General features: G+C 44.0%; 1 protein-coding gene across 1 annotated transcript in view; it reads right to left on the bottom strand.

Annotated features, from left to right (window-relative positions):
• SH3PXD2A (SH3 and PX domains 2A) overlaps positions 1 to 21,799 on the bottom strand; it is a 236,847-nt gene that overhangs the window by 65,626 nt on the left and 149,422 nt on the right. The window contains exons 6-7 of the mRNA XM_062496397.1: positions 17,487 to 17,515; positions 3,493 to 3,540 (exon numbers count right to left, since the gene is read on the bottom strand). Coding sequence (XP_062352381.1) covers positions 3,493 to 3,540; positions 17,487 to 17,515 — 77 coding nt within the window. The remainder of the gene's footprint in view (positions 1 to 3,492; positions 3,541 to 17,486; positions 17,516 to 21,799) is intronic.

Genomic DNA, 21,799 nt, shown 5'->3' with positions numbered 1-21,799 from the left:
CTTCATCCCCCTCAGTAGATAGCAATCCTCCCAATCCTAACAGTGTTTAACTTCAGAGCTCAGAGGCTCTTGGTGTAGCAGCCCTGAGCCACAAAGCTTTAGGGACAGAGACAAAAGTTCATCACCTCCCACATTTACTTCAGAAATTCAGTACAAATCCAGTTTCAAGGTCTGGATTACTGCCAATTATAGAAGAAAATAAACATTAGAGCAAGTCTGTCAAATTAGACTTAATAATTATTAATACACTATGATTTCTGTAGCTATTTCCTGAGCTTGGCTAGCTATCTCTTTTACAAATCATGAAGACACCCTATTGCATTTTCAGAAGATATTTTCACAAACAGGTGACACCCTGCTATTAGGGAGATGAGTGGAAAGAAGAAAGGGAATGGTTTGGATCAGACCACCTAGGTAATGCAGAAGACTGAAAGCCAGAGAAGTTTGGCCCAAAACCTTGTCCAAATCCCAAAGAATGCCTGAGAATAAAACAAGATTGATCATCATGCACCCAGCAATGGCCAGGTCAGCATGCAAACCCTCTCACCCCAGGCTGGCAGCTGTGATTGGTGTACGAGAAATTTCCTTCTAAGTGAGCATCCATCCAACCATCCGCCTTCCTTGCTCATGTGCTCTGCAAGCCTTTCAGGACATGGGGCAATAGTAGCCAGAGCTCCAGCCCTTCTTGCTATCTTTTTGGTGAAACATGCCAAGATCTGGTCTAGATGGTAACTCCATGACCTGCACCAAGTCTCTCCTAACCTCCTGGGCTGCTGCTACAAACAGCTATAGGGGGCCCACACCAACAGCACATATTGCCACCAAGAAGAGATTATCATCAGCAATCATAGCAGCAAAAAATTAACTGGATGCCTGGATTCATTGCCCACCATAACACACATGTAGTAATTTCTGTCACTTCCAAGAAGCAAGATCTGGGTGAGCCTTCAAGAGTCTGCGACAAGTGGCTACTTCAAGGTAGACTGTGGCTTCCAGCACTGGAGTGTGTGTGACACACAGGTAAAACCAGCAGCAAAACACAGCCCCCACGGGGAGTGCCTCAGGAATGAGCCTGGCCCATGGTAAATAGCAGGAGCTCTCTCAAGCAGTTGCTTCAGTTCAGTTCTTCCCTCTTTACAGCCCTCAGCAGCATTTCCAAAGAAATCCCGACCAACAGAAAAATTCAGTGCTGATCTTTGCCAAGTGAAGCTTATTGGTCTCAGGATTTTTATTTTTTTATTTTTGATCTGCTAGGTTTTAAAACAGAGCCAAGAAAAATTAGAGGCAGGAGGGTGAAAGTAAAAAGTTGAGTCCTCTTTCCACTCCTTCTTGGAAAGTTGGCTCTCTGAACAGTGATTCCAACCAACTAGGTTACAGGTAGCAACAGTTAAGAATCCTTAAGTATTTTGCACACAAATCTGTTAAACTGCTTTGAGATTTTCACACAGCTGCCAAACTGGGTCTTCCACCAGGCTGAAGTCACCAATATACTCTAGCATTTGCCCTAGTCCTGCTCAGTGGTGCAACACATTCCCATCCCTCCATATGGCACAAAGCAGACCAGCCAAGGATTAATAGCAGTTAGGGTGACCAAACTGGAGTCCCACCACAGCACATCCCAGAGTGTGGCTGTGTAGCACCCATCTTTTTCCAAAGTACAAAATGAAACCACTTCAAGGTCTTGGTTAGAGTCTCCACTTCATGAAGCAGGTTCATAACCTCAGTGAGAGCTTGGGCAGCATGGAACTGGCTTCTGTTCTCCTCTCCAAACCACAGCCTAGCTAGGACACACAAATGTACTACACAGGTAAAGATCACATCTAAATTCAAGTCTGATCTACCAGCTTGGCATATCAGGATGTAGCCTATGGCACATCTGGACTGAAGAACAGCTATTTTTGGAAACAGAGGATTCACTTGGATGAGAAACTGAAAGACCACATGAACTAGAACAGCATGGGGAGCTAAGTACTTGCCAAATGAACATAAGACTTTTGAGCAGCACTATGTATCAACATTCACTATCTTGAGCACCATGCAATGCAATGAATCACATATATTTGCACACTCATCATGCACAGATATTTTTGCCAAACTAGTGACATGCATTTAGCTAAAAGCAGTAAGCAAAAAAGAAAAAAAAAGTATCTACTAAAGATTTTGCTTATTTGCCCTTTGAGATGGCTAAAAAACTTGGCATTCAGTTTGCCATTTTACATATGACAAGAAACAGTCCCAACAGATCTACTGAGTCAAAGAAACCCAACCTCACCCCCCAGCCAGTTCTTGAGGGGTTCTTGTCATTTTTCCTGAGGGACACTACCTCTTGTGTCTCCTCCTTAACATGTTTCCTTCTGAGTCTCACTCTGTTTTTCTGTCTCAACTCTTCCATGACCTATGAAGCAGCAGGTTCCTGTGACTGAATACTTCAGATATTTCTTCACTTTTATATCCAGTTACCACCCTCAAATTAGATGTATGCTGCAAAGATGAGGCAGAACCCCCAAGGATATATTCAACTTCTGTCAAGAATAGCATTTCTGGAATCACAGCAGTCTTGCTCACTAGAAACTTCAGACAAGCAAGCACTCATCCATCGAGGATGGTGGGATTTTGTTCACATACTTTCAACAGGGCATGAACTTGAATATTTACCAAATCTGGTATGGAAATCAGCAGGAGTGTTCAATGTTTCCTTGCCCCAAGACCCACATGTAGCTTAAACTGCTTGAGTGATCAGCCCAGCATCCTGTACAGGCATGGGATCTATCATATGCGATCTCTACTTTTAAGTCTGAAGGAGAAAAGAATTCTTCTGTGATATTCCATGTCAAGTGACAAATGGTTGCAGAAGAAATCCACTGGTTACACAGCAGAAGTCCTGATTCCTTATACTATAAAGCTTACTTTTTGCCTTGTATGGGACTACTGCTCCCTAGCCCCTGACACCTCACCTAGAACCTGTTCCTCTTCACCCTCCGCTTCCTCCTCCTTCCTGACTCATTTCAACAAGGAAGCTGATGCTCCCTTGAATATTTGTCATCTTTATCGGACTTTCAGCTCTTTCACATGAAACCACTTCTATTTATTGGGGAAACGCAAAGAGCATGCTTCTCTGCCTTATCCTGGCCTGTAAAGTTTCTCCCACACAGAACAGTGAGAGCACAGCTGTGCAGGTACTTAGCTGGTTGGTCAGGCTCAACCTACCACAAGAGGGAAAGCTGCCTTGGCTTTGAGTTGGGCAAAGAAAGCAAAAACCTGCAAACACCTAACCCCTGCTAGCAGCAACATCAAGGTAAGGCAGTCATCAGAAAAGGAAAGCTCTTCCTTACCAGAAATCATGCATCATGAAAAACCAATACACAAGCAGACAACGGATCCTGGCTAACCACTGTCAGATTAACATTCAAGACAACTCCAAAACTACACACAGATTGAACTAGAGAATTCTTGTTTTATTAGCATGCAGAACATCAAGACACAAGAATTTACCTGGAGTGACACTCTTTTTTGGAGTCTCAGACAAACTGGACATCCAAACTTGAAATCCAATCATAGGACAGCCATAAAAAAGGAAAGTAATTAGAGACACAAGAAAACAGTCAAAATCAGTCATATCAGGAAGTCTGAAAGTTAGAAAAAACAACTTTAAAAGAGACATTAAGTTTTTCTTAAGAGTAATGTTGGCATGATGCGGACTCAGGAAGGTCAAGTCATAAGAACCACCCAGTTAATTTTTATGTTTTAGTGGATTTGCAGAACTTATGAAACTGATATGTAGGTGATCCAATTCTGAGCTCTAAGACTAAGATATGCCCTGAGTTTATTCCCAATAGCTCAGAAGACATACACCAAGAGACAGGCTTATTAAACCTCAGACCCACAAAACTATTTATTTTTGCAGCTGTTAATCATACCCAAAAGAAACATAGACAGCTCGCAGAGACTGAGCTTAGCAAACACATATGAGTTTCTACAAGCATCTTATTACCCTGGAATTGCATTAAGGAAAATAACAATAGACAAATAATACTCCATGGAAAAGAGTACAAAGCTCCAATAAAGGTACATTCAGAGTATAACTTGAAATTCCATTTTTTAACCAATGAATGAGGCAGAGATCAAGCTAAGAAGAAAGCTGATAAGAGTTGCTGCCAACAAGGTCAAAAGGTTTCCCTCCCCCTCAATGAAATGAGGTGGAAATGCTTAGCTTTGGAATTTGGGAAAAAACTTCAAATGTTAAGTGTTGTTTTTTGTTTTTTGTTTTTTGTTTTTTTTTCCTTTAATACACTGGAAGTATGTTTTGAAAGTTAACAGATTTCCCCCCATTTCTAAATAACAAACGTTCCCCTTCCGTGGGATGAAGGAAGAGAAGGGCAGCTATTACTCTCTCCTTGCCTGGGAGAAGAGACATCTAGAAAGAAATGTTAATATGACAGTCTAAGAATTTCGTAAATTCTGGCAACTCCAAAAGACAATTTGAAAATTTTAGTTGCAATGGGGAACCCTGTTCTGGACCCAGCAGTTTAACAACAGAGAAGATGCCCCCATCAACCACCTGCAGAGAAAAGTAGGCTGTACTGGTGGCCTTGTCCATCTGTTACTGTCTTTTGAATTGCAGAGTATCTCCAAGACAGTAAAAAGATTAATATATAGTAATGTAATAGATTCACAGGATAGATGTAACTGAGGAATTAATTGCTAGCATGATACAAATGTTAAGAAACAGCTTTCAGCCTTTCCCAATGCAAACCAGAGGTCCAAGAAACACATTGCTGTTTTCTCAGGGTTAAGGGAATGCTGAGGTTTTGAAATATTTTCTTTAAATTAAGGACACAATTTTCATTGTGTAGGTGCACTACCATTCAAATGGATTCAATATTTTGACTACTTTACAGTAAACTCTCTATAGTGGCAGCTTGGAGAAAATTCTGGTCTTTCAACCATCCGACTCCCAAACTCATGTGCTGCACTGTCACAGTACACTACCAAATACATTGGGGTAAATAACAATAATTTACTTTGGATTACCATTGAAGAAAAAGATGAAAAGGGCTTTGCATTGGTGGAGTGCAACAGGAAATAATCTGGCAGAGTAACTTGTGCTGTAGCTCATGAAGGGACTATACAACGTGTTTATGTTATAGAGTTGGGGCATGCACGGGAAAGGGTGTGAAGGAGTTGTTGTCAGCAACTTGTCTATTAGCTTTTGAATAGACTTCCACTGTCTTCAGAGCACAATTACGAACTTCAGTTAGCTGTCAGATCTTTTTCCAGGCAGAAGAATCTGAATACAACAATGATAAATCAAGCAGATGATGTATTGCAGGAGTCACTGGGAAAATTTCAAAGTTTTCCCCCACCCAAGCTGCAGCAAGAGATGGAAACAGCCTAAGTTAGAGGAAATACACTTCATTTAACACAAGTTTAGGGCTACTCTGGATCTATCTGGCCAAGAAGAGAGTTTAAACTTAGATCCACAGTAGCCATATCTACAGACACCCATGTGAAATCTCACCATAAATAAGCCAATTCTGTTAGCCATTATCAATTATTTTTTTAAAAAATCTTTTTAAAGAAACTATTTTTTCTCCTTGTCAAAACTATTGGCTTAAGCCAGAATAGAAGGGCAATGTAAGTATTAATGGGTAAACAATCCCACAGGTCACCAGTGTTGGCTTCCCAGCCCAGGAAGCAGCACAAAAGCAGCAGCCCTTCCGAGCTGCCCCAGCCTGACAGCAGCTAGAAGTGGATGAGGTTGCTTCTGAAGCAGAAGACAGCCAGCATATTTCAGCTGCTCCTGCACATCTGCTTAGTATTAAACTTCCTTCTTGGGGATTTTTTTTTTTTTATTCCAAGATGTTTAAGCTCTAATTGCTACCAGCTTTTAAGAGTCCCCACTACAAATAATAAAAAATATCAGACATTAGTGATAGATTCCACTTCACAGAGAGCTCAAACGAAGAGCCACGGCGGGAGCCAGCATACGGGGAGGAGGTCAGAGGCCTCAGAAACATGCTGTGCCTGAGCCAACAAAACACAAGCTTTGAACAGCCCCAGGTTTCCCCTTTAGGACAGGGTTTTACTGGAATTCTGCATAGGGCTTGGACCTGGTTTCCAATGGGATTGGTAACAGTAAACGAACAAACCTTCGCTTCCTGCCACTCCTCTCCCTCACTGCCACACGGCTGAACACTGGTGGGTCTCAGATCACTTGGAAGTGCAGGGGAGGGAATCTCAGTATTTGGAAGGAAAATTAAAGTTGCCTGCTCAAAGCAGGCCACTCCTAGGGCAATGGCATCCCAAGTCTGCTCTTAACACCAGTCCCCACAGCCCTCGCTGCTGACTTCAGTTGGAGCCAGAACAAACTCCTCCTACCAGAATTATTTTTAAAAGCTCAAAAGGAACATGGATCCATAAATTACAGCTGAGTCACGAGGCTGAGGCAGTTGTGAAGAGCACAGAGGAGGCTTTCCTTCAGGGCCACACTGCACAGAAATAGCAGCACAGCAGGCGTGTCACTGGAAGCGGCTGCTGAACCCCATTCCATTGCTTGAAAATACTGCCACGATGGAGTTGGGCAACCCTCAGACAAGTCAAGGGGGTTTCTCAGGTGAGAAAGAAAAGGAAGGAGTTGAAGGGGCAAAAAGCTTTGAAGACAAAATTAAGCTGGTTGCCATGGTGAACATGAAATATTTTATTCTAGATTTAGGCAGAAGCTTTTCTGCTGCCAGTGAGATTGGTTTGTTCGCTGCTCCTCCCACCACTGGCAAGAGAACAGGCGCCAGACTGCTGGGGTCTAATGCCTGATGCTAGTGATACAGCTCCACTCATCTCATTTTAGCAGCAGATTATTCGTCTTGTGTACAGCTGGAGTAGAGCAAGCTTCCACAAAAAACTACAATAGCTGGAGTCAGTCTAGAATCAAATGCATGAGCTCAATGCTACAAAAATCCAAATGCCACATTCATAGTACACATCAGTAGTGCACATTCAGGTGGGCCCCTGCCCCAGCAGGTGCAGAGGAACTCCTCCTTCATGGGCATTTCAGCAGCAGCTGCTGCTGCAGGCTCCTTTTGTCAGTAACACTGAAGTGTTCAGTTCAGTGTTGAGCCCAGCATCCATGATTTAACACTGCTGCCAGCACCAGGAAGGACATTGTCCTACAGAATCACAGATTTCATCTTGCTGGGGCTATCAGGGACCTTTATAACAAGCTTTTTTCAAAACAAGTGTCTATATAGCTGTCTAGCATGTTAAGTAAGCTACATATTTCCCAACAGCAGTCCTGCAGTAATCATGGGGAGTTGGATCACACTGGTCACAAATCTCAGTGTACCTGTAGTTCTGGCAATGTAACCCTTGCCTCAAATGATTTCTGTGCACAGCTGAGAAATTAGCATGGGCCAAAGACAGGTCCCTACAAGCAATCTGGATGTGGCTACCTTGCTTTGGAGGGCAAAGAGTTTAATTATACAGGCATGGCCTGTTCTTTGGAAGTTGCCTTCCATAGGAGATAACAGTCTCAGGGCCATTTAACAAATAAAACTGTTTTGTTCTCATGAAGCCCTACCTTTAACATCAACTGGGAATACCAAAATCTCCCAGCTGTTATGGTGCAACTGAAACTACTGAAGAAAGGATTATAAGAACAGGTGGCCATACTGAAGAGATACTGACATCTGGTCCATTTCCAGCAGTAATCTGTTCCTGAGGGCTCAGGTGGGACACCTTACTGCCCCAAGCAGGTAAAGAACCCAAAAGCAAGGCTCAGTCTGCTCAGTCCAGGGCTTCTTGCTGGGATTTTGCCTCCACTTTCCGAAACCCTTCTTGCTTCCTTCCTGCACTCCTCAGACAAGCAAAGGAACAGCATCCCCCTCCTTCTCCTCCTGACAAGGTGAGGCTGGCCAGTCAAGAGCAGAAAGCTCTGTGAGGAACCCCAGAACTGTGGGGCTTGTTTCTGCTTCCACCTGCACACAGTGCACCATGATCAAAGCCTTGTGACCCTCTCCAAAATCTCCATCCGCCAGGCTCACTGACCATCCTTTGTCAGCCTGTCTCAGGTTCTCTCCTCTAGTCCCTTCCCCTTCAGCTGGAGCTTGACACGTGGTTAAAGGGAAGGCAGTAAAATGCAACAGTACTAGACTAGAGGAGGAAGACAGAAATACTTGGTGTTGCTAAGCTACCCTAGAAATGGAAGTACTTTTACCAGAGAATTATTCTGATACAGAGTCTATGTGTAGTTTTACAAAATGTCTGGAAAGAGAAAGAATGCACATAAGCCTTCATCTGACCTGGAACCATTGCCACACATTCTTGGCTCACACAATTAATTCATTCAATCAGGCAGAGAACAACAGATAGTCAGAGAAATGGGAGGATGGCACAGAAAGGTTTCAAGTGTTTTGATCTATCTCACACATTCCTACTCAGGGCACCCTGTTGAACTGTGCCATTGATGTTTCTCTCCCCAGGCTCCAAAGACCTAAACAAAACCAACAATTGTGCCCCATGCCTGGCTCAGTGTGAGCCTGGTCAGACATTAAACTTCTTAGGTACCACAATGGCAGATTCATTTATTACTGTAATTGCTGGTCAAGCAGCTGTCCCACACCAGAGTAGCTTAAATAAGCTTTCCTTGCTCATATTTAAAATAAGTATTTAAGATAGTGGTTGAAGGAATATACGTATATTATTTTTTCCCCAATACAAGACTGCATTTTAAAGTAAACCTCTCATCCCTGCAGAGATATTGCCTCTTCTATACACTTGAAGCTGAACATCACCTCCACTCCCATGCCATCTGTTCAAGAGGGCTGTATCTTGAAAAAATATTTGGCTAGTAGATTATCGAGCATGCAAACCCAGCTAAAGTGTCTGAGTAAGAGGATTGGCAGCAGGCATTAAATAAAGCCTTTAATTTTAGTCTTATTTACCAAGTTCAGCTTCATCATGATCAGCCTGGGGAGGGCCTGTCTGTGTGGGGGGTGTGGGCAGAGGTGCTGGGCTGCAGTGACGAGCACAGCCAGCACCTTCCTGTTTCCCTGGCAGAAATGATCCCACTGGGAGCTGTCAGGCTCCTTGCCTCCCCAGCACCACCACTCTGCACACCAACCTCAGACCACGTCCACTTGCCACGTAGCCTGGCGTATGCTAGACCCACACATACTGCTTGGAAAATGTTCACATCTGGCTTTCACGTGACTCAAGCATGCCTCAGAAATTCATCATCTGGATAACTCACTCCTACAGGGGAGAAATCCACAACCAGGGAGCCCTTTCCTGAGCTGGAACAGAGGAGTGGGGCCAGAGGATCGTGTGCTTGACAAACTGCACAGTGACACGCTCACAGCTGCATTTTCACAGCCTCATCCAGTCCTTCATCCTTTCTAAAAGTACAAACACAAAGAAAACTTAGTCCCAATTTTCCACTCTGTTTACTTCTTTAAAAACCCATTTTAATCCCATTCGAAGACCCAAAAGTATCCAGGACTGTTTAGTTTTTGTTCTGGCAGCCTTAGCTCACATTAACTCTTTCCACATGGCAAGTGGGGATTGTTTCCCACACGATCCCTGCGGTACAGCCCCTGCACATACAGTTTTGTACCAGTTCCAAGTTTTGCTGGGAAGTGCCTAGAATATCTGAATGCTAATCCACATCTACAGCTGTACAAACTGAGAGCATCACCCCTTTGAGGAAAAAACCAGCCTCCAGCAATGCCAAGGAGGAGGGCAGAAAAGCCCCAGACGTTGCACTTGGAAACTCACAGGTATGTACACATGCTGTGTGGCTCAAAAAATGGAGCAAGAGTCAAGTCCCAGCTGTGAAGCAGCCATGCTGCCAAGCACAGAACACTCAGCAGCATTGGCTGTCCAGGCGGAGATTACCTTTCATCAGTGAATACATTGTACCTCTTGCTGAACACCTCTAGAAGTAATGCTTCCAGCCATTTCTGGTTAGGTGAGACACTCCATACAGAGTGAACCAGAGAGGATTGGTGCTGTCACACAGCCTGGACACAGGCCAGCTAGAATGGGACAGAAGTGACACCACTCCTGAAGTTGGACCCACTTAGGGAGTAGTATTTGAGGGGTGAGGGCTCTCAATAGGCTAAGGACACACACCCTACATCCAGGTTTCCAGAATCTGAGGACAGACATGCAAGTGCTCACCTGCATGAGACTAAGCTACCCAAAATGCCCAGGGGAAGATCATCTGCTCTTCTCAGCCAGCCAGAGCCATCTGTGCTGCATACAGATTTCTGCAGTGGCTGAGGATCATCACCCTCTGCTCCAGCTCTCAAATGCACTTCTCACCTTGCCTTATCCAGCGTGCCAAAAATCAAAATACCAGTACTCTCTGTGCAAGAGAGGAAAAACCCACACAGGCAGCGTTAATGCCATCTGCCATCAACAGACAGAAGAGGGAGGCAGAACAGGAGCAGATGGAGAACAGAGAATTTCTTAAAACCAAGAGAAATGCAATTACCCCTAAGGTACCAAGTGCTTTCTCTGTGCTCAGCTGAAGACTCTGAGGCATTTGCAGGGTTCAAGCTGTTCTGCTATGGCTGTGCTCAAGCCACACCTCATTTTTTCAGCCCTCCCTGCCCTTTCTCCTGGACACAGGGCTCTCTGCAGCACTGATGCTGAACTGGGAAGGGCAAAGAACACAAACACATTCTTTTCCCTAATCCTGCACCCTGTCCCCACACTTCAGTTTAAAAGCCAAGGAGCAAAACAAAAAACCCACACAACATACAAACATCTCTTTCTCTCTTATCCCATCTTCCACCCCAGCATATGGGCCACCCAGAAGATGACAGTGATCCTATACATCTAATGGGCCACATGTCCTGTCAGCAGAAAACTGAAGCAGTGCAAGATAGTCTCCTATCTGCTCCTCTCTTCAGTAGCCTCAGGCAGAAGTCCAAAGCACTTCAGTTCAAGCAGTGACTTTAAAAATATAGTGTACAAGGAGAAGTGTGAGATCAGCTTTGTTCTGCCAGAATACTACAGACTGGATTTGGAGCGTGGGATTGGAGTGGACAGATTCACATCTTGACTGAAGATGCAGAATTGGGTGATACACACAGATGCGGCAAGGACATGAAATCTGCCTGTCTTAGAGGCAGCTCTTCCTCAAATCCTGCTTTCTGCTAGTGCACTTGAGCAGAGGAGCAGTAGCCTTGCCTTGGAAAAAAACCCAAACCCACAAAATGGATGGTCCTCAAATTATATGAAAAATTTATCAACAAAAAACAAGTGTCCAGTCTCCTTTGAAAAACAAACAACAAACAAACAAACAAAAAACCCAAAAAAACCCCAAAAACAGGAATGTGAGAACCAAAATGTTCTGCCAGAATCTGCTGTTTTTAAATTCCATGCAGTAATTAGTACATGCAGCCAAGAAGGTTAATCGTATGATGAGGGAACAGATCACAATTCCTGATCAAGAGCAATCTTGTCAGCACATGCTTGGGAAGTTATAAAATAGTGACTGGCAAACAATCTCACCCAGCCATCCTCATCAACAGGCCAAATGGCACCAAGGAGCCAATCCACCATCACTGCTTCTCCCCTAATTGTAGCAAACAATGCAAGGAGCACAGTGCACACGTGCAATTCATCAGGACAGAAAACAAGAGCACACGCCTCAGTCTGCAGGGATCATGTCATACCACAGATTTCTTACAAGGATTAAGACACCAAGTTACATGATTTAAATGTTCCTGGGACATTGCCATGGGCTTGGACAGACTCGCATCCCTATTCACCACCTTAAAAAAAAACAAACCACAAAAACCTTCCAAGCTAAAGCTTTCAGAGGGACTATAAAGAGACAGACTTCAGAGATAAACACCATGAGCAAAATGACTCAAAGTAACTTTTGAGTTAAAAAACATATTCTAGCTTTGTTGCTACCACCTGGGCTCAGATTCACTAAGCAATGACCAAGCCCCTGCTTGGGGCAGGTAGTCCCCAGCATCTGCTGCAGTAGCTACCCTGAGAGAAGATGCATTGCCTCGTGCTGGGATTGACCATGGTAGGCAATTGGATTTTTCAGCCTCTTTAGTTACACACTTAGATTTGGCTTCTTTGAGAATATAATTAAAAGGCTTAAGAGTTCTTCTGACTGAGAAGGTAAAACTGAGACAGATTTCACAGTCAGCTGGACTAGTTAAGGCGTGCCCCCCAGTTCTAATACTAGAACTTTAATACTAAACACCATTCTAGATGACATCCCATGAATACTGCAGCAATCTTAAGACAAAGGAAAGGCAACACTCTATGTCTCTTGGAGCAATCCTCCTTCTCCCTCTATTGCAGCCATTTCCCACAAATACTACAAAATACCTGCCAGGGCTGGAGGCTGTGCATTTCGTTCTCGTCCTGTACCTATGTGCAGCTAAATGCTTGCCACAGGCCTGTGAAGCTGGTAGAAACCTCCACACTCAATTGCATCAACCAAGCTTTGTTCCTAGGGTCACCACCTCAGTCCTGCAACGGGTAAAACCAGCTCCAGCCACATAGCCCTGCTGGTCCAGCTAGGGGCTCACACATTTGTGACCCTGTTGAATGATTAAGCACAGAAGGGGTGGCACATGCTATTCATTTTCTCCACGTTGTCTTAAAGGAGGCAGCTCAGACTAAGTCAACAAAATAAAGCTCATTTATAAAAAGGAAAAAAAAAAAAAAAAAGAAAAAGAGAGCAAGACTTGCCATGGAGCTCTAAGTGCAGGCTAGACACATGCAGTGTCTAGGATCAGGAAAAGAAAGGTTAAGCTCTGAAGGACAGAAAAAGCCACAGGTTGAGCCTTTTCCCTTGGTAATTACAAAGGAAGCACAAAAAACCTATCCCAAATAATGCCAAGAAATGGAAATTAAGGCAACTCCCTGAATCTGACAGAGTGCACATCCTTACTGCATGAGAAGAAAGTTTCTCTAGTAATGAAGAATTAGGCCAAAAAAGCAACTTTGGCCATCAGCTCCACCCATAATTCCTAGGCAGCATCTCACAAAGTGATCAGCCACAAGGGCCCTTGGTGTTGCTAAAACAATCTGCTTGTTTCTCACTTGAGGCCCTACTTCTTTCATTGCTGAAACTCCCTCAACTCTGCTTAGTAATTTCCCCATTGAGGGAAAAGACAGCATTACAGACATTTCTATAAAAAGTTTGGGAAGCTTTTATTTACTTGCCAGCAGATATATCCTTCCTAGTTTTAGATTACAGGAGGGAAAGAAAGCAGTGATCCTTGGCTGTGTGTAGCCATAATATTACTAGTACAAAAACTGGACAGGGAAATCCAGCTGAAAGATGATTTACTCATTCAAGGAAGTCTCATCAGCATCCTGAGGCAAAACTGTCTTGAACCAAATCATTAACTTAATATTCTAAGTGCTCAATTATTATTTAAAATAGACTTCAGCTGCCAGACTCAGCCAAAGTACAGACAGCTCAATGCAGACAGGATCTGAACAATGAGGGAAAGGAAATACTGCAGGACTGATGGAGCCATAACTTCTATATTATTAAAGCTTATTTCCCTTCACTAGGAGGAGCATCCTACAGCATAGCAACAAGGTGCCAGAGGAAGCCACCAAGCAATGGCCTGAAGCCAGCTATGCCCCCAGCAGCAAGGTGGGCAGTCAGAGCAGGGGGAGTTTCGTTATGATTTCAGAAAGGGATGGACAGCAGTGCTCCTGCCTGGGCACATGGAAGGTTGTGACCACAAGGGCTTGGTCACCTACAAGGCAGATGATGGAGATCACTTTGAAAGCACCTCTTGTGCTGGATCTGACCTCACAGCTTGCAAAGAGAATGCTCTCAGTAGTTAAGGAGCACTGAGACTCCATAGAAAAGCTGTGAAGCCCACACCAGCTCCCTATTGCCACCAAACACCAGGTCCCAGATGCTTGCTTCAGCTTCATGACTGGGATTTGACTGCTTTGGCATGAAACCAGCCAAGAAAGAGACTCAGCAAGGGGAGAGGGCAAAGTCTTACTCCAGGAGTCTGAAGCTTTCTCTAGCCAGTAAGGGGGTTTGTGAGGTGGGGGACACAATGACATCTTTGGGGAGAAACACTCTCCAACTGGTTTTATAAACTATAGCAGGATTAGCAGATATCTCAAGGGTTAATTAGTTCACCATGCACAGATGGTAGCTGGTAGGGTTTGCAGAATGGATTAACCTAATCTGTGGCTTGTTATGTACCATCCAAATATCCATTCCTAGACTTGCAGCAATTCTACCCCTTTTTTGATTTGAGGACAGAAAAACCACACAATGGATGCCAGTATAGAAGTAATGCCTATTTTAAGTGACAAATGAGTAGCTGTTCACTTGGCCAATGCAACTGACAAGTTGGAGCTTGAAAAGTAATTCCTTCCCATTTTGCTGCAGAGGGTCTTTGGGTGGACCAAGAAGAGACCATTTGTTTCAAGTGTCCAGAATATGCCCATGGTAAGCACTCCTCACAGTTGTACTGAGGGCTCTCCAGCACTGACAGATGGTCATAGAGCAACAATTCAATTGCCTGGAAACATGAAGGCAGCTTTCTGAGCAGCTCTGCAGTACATGAGATAAAGCCCCCCAGGTCCAAGGTACCAGCACATGTGGCATTTCAGGCCACAGCAAACACCTGTGCCTTCATAGAGCCCCAGTGAAGCTCCAGGTCTCTTAGCTGGCCGCAGGTTAAAGCATTTATAATTAGATCACATCCAAGCAAAGGACTGTGGGTTTACACGGTCCTTTGCACAAGAGGAAGCCTGGCTCAGGGCTGGCATGCAGAGATGCCCCAGATCAGCACAAGACTCCCTTTTGTTTAGCTAAGGACGTGCCACACTATTGCATTTGGTTCAGAAGGTCTCAAATGTTTACAACCAGCATCAACTGCAGTGGTAAATGTTTCCATAACTCCTATTAAACTCTGAACTTATCCAGTTTCTCCCTGCTCTAAGGGGTGAGCAGAGGACTAGCTAGACACTCACTCTGGCAAGGCAGAGGTCAGGGTAGAGGTGATGCTGGCTGTCTGAGGCATTCTCCGAATGTTTCTGCAATCAGCCATGCTCCTGTCATGCCTGCACATGCCTGACACACAGCAGCTGTGGGATTCTTGCTGGACAGTGTGGGACAGCTGTTCTCGCACCCAACAGCCTCCTCCCAGCACATCTTTGGTCAAGACACAAGATATTAATAAAGCCTCATTTGTTGGGAGGTGCTTCCATTTAAAAATGCCTATATGTCTCTTGTTTAAAGATGCAGTAGTTCCATGATCTGCACCTATGGAAGAAACTGCATTTCAAAGCTATTTGTTATCTTAAAAGACCATCATATTAACCTTGAAAAATCTGTGCTTATTCACCCCATCCCTTTTTCAAGCTTCATAAAGCTGGTCTTTGTTAGAGGCTGTAACTGGCAAGTCCCTTGGCATATTCCTTTGCTCATTGCGTGCACACTCCCACAACATCCAGCTTCAAACAGAAGGAAGCATTCCTCTGCCATTCTAAAATCAAGCAAGAAGATGGCTGAGAACAGAGTCCCTTTATGCAGCTCAATTTTGTCCATAGCACTGCTTCACATTCCTCTTTGCACAGGGTAAGTGGAGAAGGAGTGTCCCTCAGCTCCACTGTTTCCAAGCACAGCACCAAAAAGGAAAGAAGTCCCAGAAGGAGATCTGGCAGCATAAGGAGCTGGGACAGCCAAAGGAGGGAGCCCAACCTGAGTGCCCCTCACAGGGATGAATGACCATGTCACTTGGGGCTCTCAGGGCAGGGGGCCAAAGAGTCCAGCAGGGGAGAGCATCCACAAATGGCATCTCAGCTACACTGATTCAATTGCTTTTCTCATGATGTCATGGCAGATCAGCTCCAACATGCCCCCAGAGCCACAGGAATGGAGAAGCAGCAGTTTCCTTCCACTCCCAAAGCAGTACTTCGCATCTCTTGCACATGAATTGCAACACTCTTTCATGTAAATTGGTGCACTGAGCCCAAAGCTTTCTGTGTCTCCTAATGCTGTTCCAGGTCAGTGCTAAATCAGGTTGCCCCAGAGACTTCAGCAACGTTTTTCAAAGATTTTTACATGGTTAAAAGCCCCCAGTGCTCAGGATGTGGCACTGCACCAGGAACTCCCACACTCAGCTCTGCCTTCTACCAAGTCACTTGGATTTTTTTATTTATGGTCAGCCCCTCTAGAGAAGGTGCTGCTGCCAATTTAATTCAGAAGCTGTTATGAACAAACATAATTTTGTTCCTTAATATTATATTGAAGAAGTCCTAGAAGTGCAACCCAGACAGAAGCTTGGCAGGAGATTAAGAAGACCAAGCATGCCCTAGTTTATTTGTGAAACCAGCATCTTGTACCATGCTTACCTACTCATTACCACATCCCACCTCAGGGAAATTCAAGGAAAGATACCAAAAGTATTGGCCTGCAAAGGCAGCTGCCAATTGATACACAGGTCATCAGGGTTAAGCAACAGCTTCTTTTTAGTGCATCACTTAGCTTATTACAGGATGGCAGCTTAAAAGCCCTCATAATTAACCAACAAATCAATCTAAGCAGTGATATTCACTGAAGTCCAGTATGTTACATTCATCTTCCCTCTCAGAGACTAAGCCACTGCAATGTTTATCATCTTTAAAAGCAGGAAGAAATAAAATCCTCCCCTCCCTGCACACAGGCCAGAGTTTTCCAAGAGTCACTATTGGTTAGAAAGGCTTCTCTCTGGATGCCCTGAATGCAATTTGAAGCATCCAAGATTCCAAACAAAGTCAATGAGAGTTGCAGGTGCTCAGTGCTACTTAGGGAAAAAAAAAATTAAAAAAATTAAAAAACAGAAAGCCCTGACACATCCAGCTCAGAGCAGCCAAACCCAGAGGCCCATAATTACACATCCCTATTGAAAACACATCTGTAAAAATCACTAAGAGCTACATGGGGAGGGGAGAAATTGGATTTATATAGTTTCAAATCAGGCTTTTATAGGACATTTCAATCCAGGATTTTAAGAACAAAACACTGAGCTACAGCCTTTGAGGCAGCTCAAACCCAGACACAAGCTCTGAGAACATTTTGCATCAGAAGCCTCACCAATACCTTTCGGAAAGGCATGATAAAAGATTCAAACCAGCACAGAAGAAGATACCTTTCCCCTCCAGAAACGATCCCCAGCTCTGACTCTGCATTTTGACCATTTGCAATGAAAGAGAAAGAAATGTAATACAATTATCCCCTCACACTGGAGACAGAGCTGTATAAATACAGTGAGAGAAGAGCAGTCATTTTATCTGTAATACTATATAAGGTGGGTTTCTTCTATCCAGTGCAAAGGAAAGAAACTGATGCTTATCTCCAGCAGGATTCAGCAACAAAAAGTTAAACTGCTGCACAATTTAATGCCACACAAAATAAACAGAAGGGGAAAAGCAGGGGGTGAGGTCCCCTCTAGAATCACGCAGTACATAAAAAAAGCCTGGTGTCTTACCTGATTTTCTCTTTGAAGATCCATAGTCCCTGAAAAAAAGACAACAACAAATAGACATGGTTAGAGCTGGGAACGGTGGTGAGAGAATGGGTGCCTCCCAAATTTCCACCCATACGCTCGAGGGCTCGCGCTGCGCCCTCCCCGCCCCGGAGCGGAGGTGAGGATGGCCGGGCATGGATGGGCGGGGGCCGGGGGCGTCCGGCAGCCCCGGCCCGTCAGCAGCTCCAGCCGGGACTGCCGCAGCACCGGGGGCTCGGGAGCATGTGATCAGCCAGGCAGAGCGAACCATCCACAGCCCGCAAGGCAGGGGAGAGAGGAGCCGTTTTTTCCCCTTTAAATTGTGTTATTAAGTGCACAGCTTCTGGATTAACCCTTAACGTGTCCCCCCCCCAGGAGAGGAACGGGAATATGAATTGTTTGCTGCAGGGATGCGGCTGCTCCAGGCTGAGCTGGCGTGGCTGGCAGTCCCGAGGCTAATTAATTTGTGAATAACCTCCGGTCCTCTCCTCGTTATCTCTGGCAAGCGGTTGGGAAAGCACAAGGGGAAAAACCAACCAAACCAAACCAAACCCCAAACTTTGTCCTTTCTTCTTTCTTCCAGGACAGAACACGCACCCTTACTTTTCCATAGTGATTTAAAGGGTGCTGGCGCCTCTACTCATGCAGAACAGCTGGAACTCCAGACAGCTGCTATGGGAGGGGAGGGGAGCTGCAAGAACTGATTCGGGATAAGTAAAACTGAGGACAAAACGACTTGGCTTGTGGCTATGCCTTCCCTCGGTGCTCTGGGAGTCTGTCAGACCCAGCCTGGCGTGGGCTGCACGGGCAGCGCCAGCCCGGGCGGCACCCCGCACACGGCACTGGTCATGTTGACAAAATCACCCCATGGCAGCCTCTCCTCGCACGAATCCCACACCAGAACAAAAGGCAGAAGCCTCTACATTTTGGGGGGCTCGGCTGTCACAAGTGGGGTTTTGTCTCTTGTACTTTGCTCCATCCTCCAGAGGATCAGAGAGGGATTATCCCAAAGTGTTTATTTAAAGAGAGTTTGGGGGCTCAGCTGAAGAAACAACACATGTCTTGAGAGTTATGTCTACCCGTACATTCCATTTCTCACAGAATTTTGTGTGCATCCCTATGCCTTACACGTCTAGGATTTGCTTCCAGTGAGTGGTAATAGGGATTTTTTTGAAAGGTCTTTCAATTTCCCAGCGTCTTTTTTACTTCAATTAAATGGTTGTTTTCTCAGCCATATCTGCAGCTGTATTTGAAGTGATGATGCTACTGTTCATGAATAAGTTGCTTCTTCTACAGAAGTGATATCATATGCAAATATAATTCCTGCTATATGGTGCCTGAAACAGAGATCCCTCAGACCAAGCCAGGGATGGTACAGTCCCCAAAATGCAGTTCTCTACCCCAGATTGGCTCCCATGGTCGGTCTGGAGCTTTGTGGAGCTGTCATACAGCTCTCCTGGCATGCAGAATTCAATTCACATTATTAGAAATGAGGTAATGATTGATTGACATCGTTAATTAGAATAAATTAATTTATCATTATAAAATAGTCATTTGCATCACTACCACCACCCAATTCACAAGGCTTAATGAAAAAAAAGAAAAGCCAATCAACCTGCTGGGCTAGTTCTCCTCTTCTCATTTAGTCTTTTTGTAAGTTTTAAAGTCAACTTTAATTGGGTTATGATTTTGGAGCTCCTGAAAAAATTCGTACCCTATGTCTCCATGTCTTGTTACTTCTTTGTACACCCACAAAGCAGTATCAAATAAAATGAAGCTTGCAATAAAATCTTCAGCTCTGCAGTGAAACTCTGAAGTCCAAAACTTGTTCCTCCCAGCAAGGACAGATAAAAAAATAGAAAGTAAAGGAGGCATAGCAAATAATCTCTCTGGCTGTGCAAAGTGCTCTTTGTGCACGTATTCTTCACCTCTTTTCTGCTAATGAAGAAAGCCTGTGTTGCAGCTTTGCAATAGAAGCAGCAGCAGCAAGGAGCCCTGCCTGACTTAATGTTTAACTTTTTTTATGTCTTACTATCCTGCATATGATTCACTGATGTATCTTCCCTCTCCCAAGTGATGATATATAAGGTTAATACCTCTCAGCCTTGCTGTTTTCAATGAAGCATTAGTGTGAGGCTGAAGTATTGGTTTATGTCTCCAAACCAATAAAGAAAATTATTTAATGGTTTCTCTTAACTGTAACAATTTCCAAGAAGAAACTCTGATCTCCTGCAACCCAGACTGCACCTGGCACACCATTAGTCCTTAGATCAGACAAAAAATGTGGTTTTGCAGAAGAAAAACCCTTCCAAGGAAAGGTACAATCTATGCCATATCTATAGCTACATAGGGAAGCTCACTTTCTTTTCACCTCTTGCTCCTTTTATCTTTTCATCTTTATACACACACATATTTCCATTCTTCTTCCATTTCTATATGAGAACAGACACCACCATCCTAACTCCACTGCCAACTATAGCTACAAGAATAACAACAAAAGCAGCGGGTGGAACTAAAACTAGCTCTGGCAGGTCCCTTTTTCATTATCCAGGATCACTCCATACTGAACAAACACCTTTCTCAAAAATAGCATATTTCTAGCCTTTTTTGAATTAGAATCAAGCAATTTTGTTTGAAGTCTTCCTGTGGGGCACCACCTTTAGCTGATGCTGAGTCTCATTACTGGCAAGGAGAATATTTCCTGCTGTTAATGATATTAAAACATTGCTGGTGTCAAGCATATCACACAAGCTGAATACACTCTTCTTCAATGACATAGGGTAGGGAAGCTGGATATCCTTTCTCATCAGCATTACCCCAGGATAACATTAGTAATTTGAAATCTAGCAATGAATGTGAAAGGAAGACCATGAACATTGCTATAAAGCTGGCTGCCTTGTTGGCACATTAAGCTATCCACAGTCATCTGGAGATTTCTGAATCATAAAAATACCTTATGTTGAATTAATATGTCACTTGCAATCTAATTTAAACATGAAGGTTGTATTAACAACATTGCAGAAAAGTTTTATGGCACATCTTTAGGGACTGGCTTTGCTGCTGTATTCACTGAGAGTTAATGAACATTGATGTGTGTGTACATGTGTTTTGGTCTATCTAAATACATACAGATACACACAAACAGTGGCACAATGGAAAAGTTGTTTAAAAAGTGAGGCGTATCCTGATATTTGTTCAATAGAGACAAAGAAATGTTCCAAGTGGAGAAGACTGGAGGTGACTAGGTGCACTGGTGACAGATTGTGCCTATCTATTTTCTAATTCACTTTGATTTATATCTGTCCCAGAGGGTTTCTCCTACATAGCCTGCGGAGATCTGGCAAGTTAGCAGAAGCCTCCTGCAGGACCAGCTTCCCTTGGAGGTGATGGGTTCAGTCAGGGGACCTCATCCCTGTGCAGCCCATGGTGCAAAGGCTCTTTTGAAAGTTTCTGTCGCTTGCTGTGGGACAGCAGACCCAGAAAGTTCATTCTCTGGGATTCCTCCTTTCCCAGGTACGTCACACTTTAGCCTGGGGCTTCTGCCTGCCAGTAAAGAAAAGCTCAGCTTCAACTCATTTAGCAAAGATTTCAGACAACCATGAGTTTCAACTATGAGGGAAAACAGTGCCTGCAAAACACGAGGAGCTGTCAGACCCACAGAGCAGCACGGCTGGGGGAGCTGCACAGCAGACATTGCAGCAGACAAGACAGAAGCTAAAGGGGGAGTAAATCATCTTTCTGTCTCTTTCTTAGTGTTTGCTGTCCAGAGGAGATGAGACAGTGACAAACCCTGAGTAATGGAGGTCAGCCTATATCCTTGAGAGTATTTTAATACATAAAATGAAATTGTTCCATATTTGCTGGCTTCTGTTAATTCATGTTTAAATACATTGCAGTCATTTCTGTTCCCAGACTCCTTAATTCCTAAAAAAGTCTCTAGTGGCGTGGGCAGACTGTGGTGGAGATATATGACATTTCAAACAACTCAGATTATCATTTAATTACCAATGATTTGCCAGGCAGATTAAAAGCACAGAAGATATTTTTTACATGTTTTTACAAGCAAGTCCACTTTCTCCTTCTCAACACTTAAGTGTGCAGTCAGTAATGAAGATGGCTTTTTCACAAACTATTTTTCTTAGCACTACTATTGGATTCTGTGACACTATTTTTAAAGCAAAGCAAAGTAGAAAAATACTTTGCTGCTACTCTTTACATGCACAGAAACTTGAGCCTGGAGAATACACTTGCATCTTGAAACTCTTCTAACTGATTTTCCTTAACAGCCAGACTGA

The sequence above is a fragment of the Cinclus cinclus genome, chromosome 7 (genome assembly GCF_963662255.1).
Source record: "Cinclus cinclus chromosome 7, bCinCin1.1, whole genome shotgun sequence".
Classification (NCBI taxonomy): Eukaryota; Metazoa; Chordata; class Aves; order Passeriformes; family Cinclidae; genus Cinclus; species Cinclus cinclus.
Note: the sequence above shows the minus strand (reverse complement) of the source record. Positions and strands in the feature narration are given on the sequence as shown.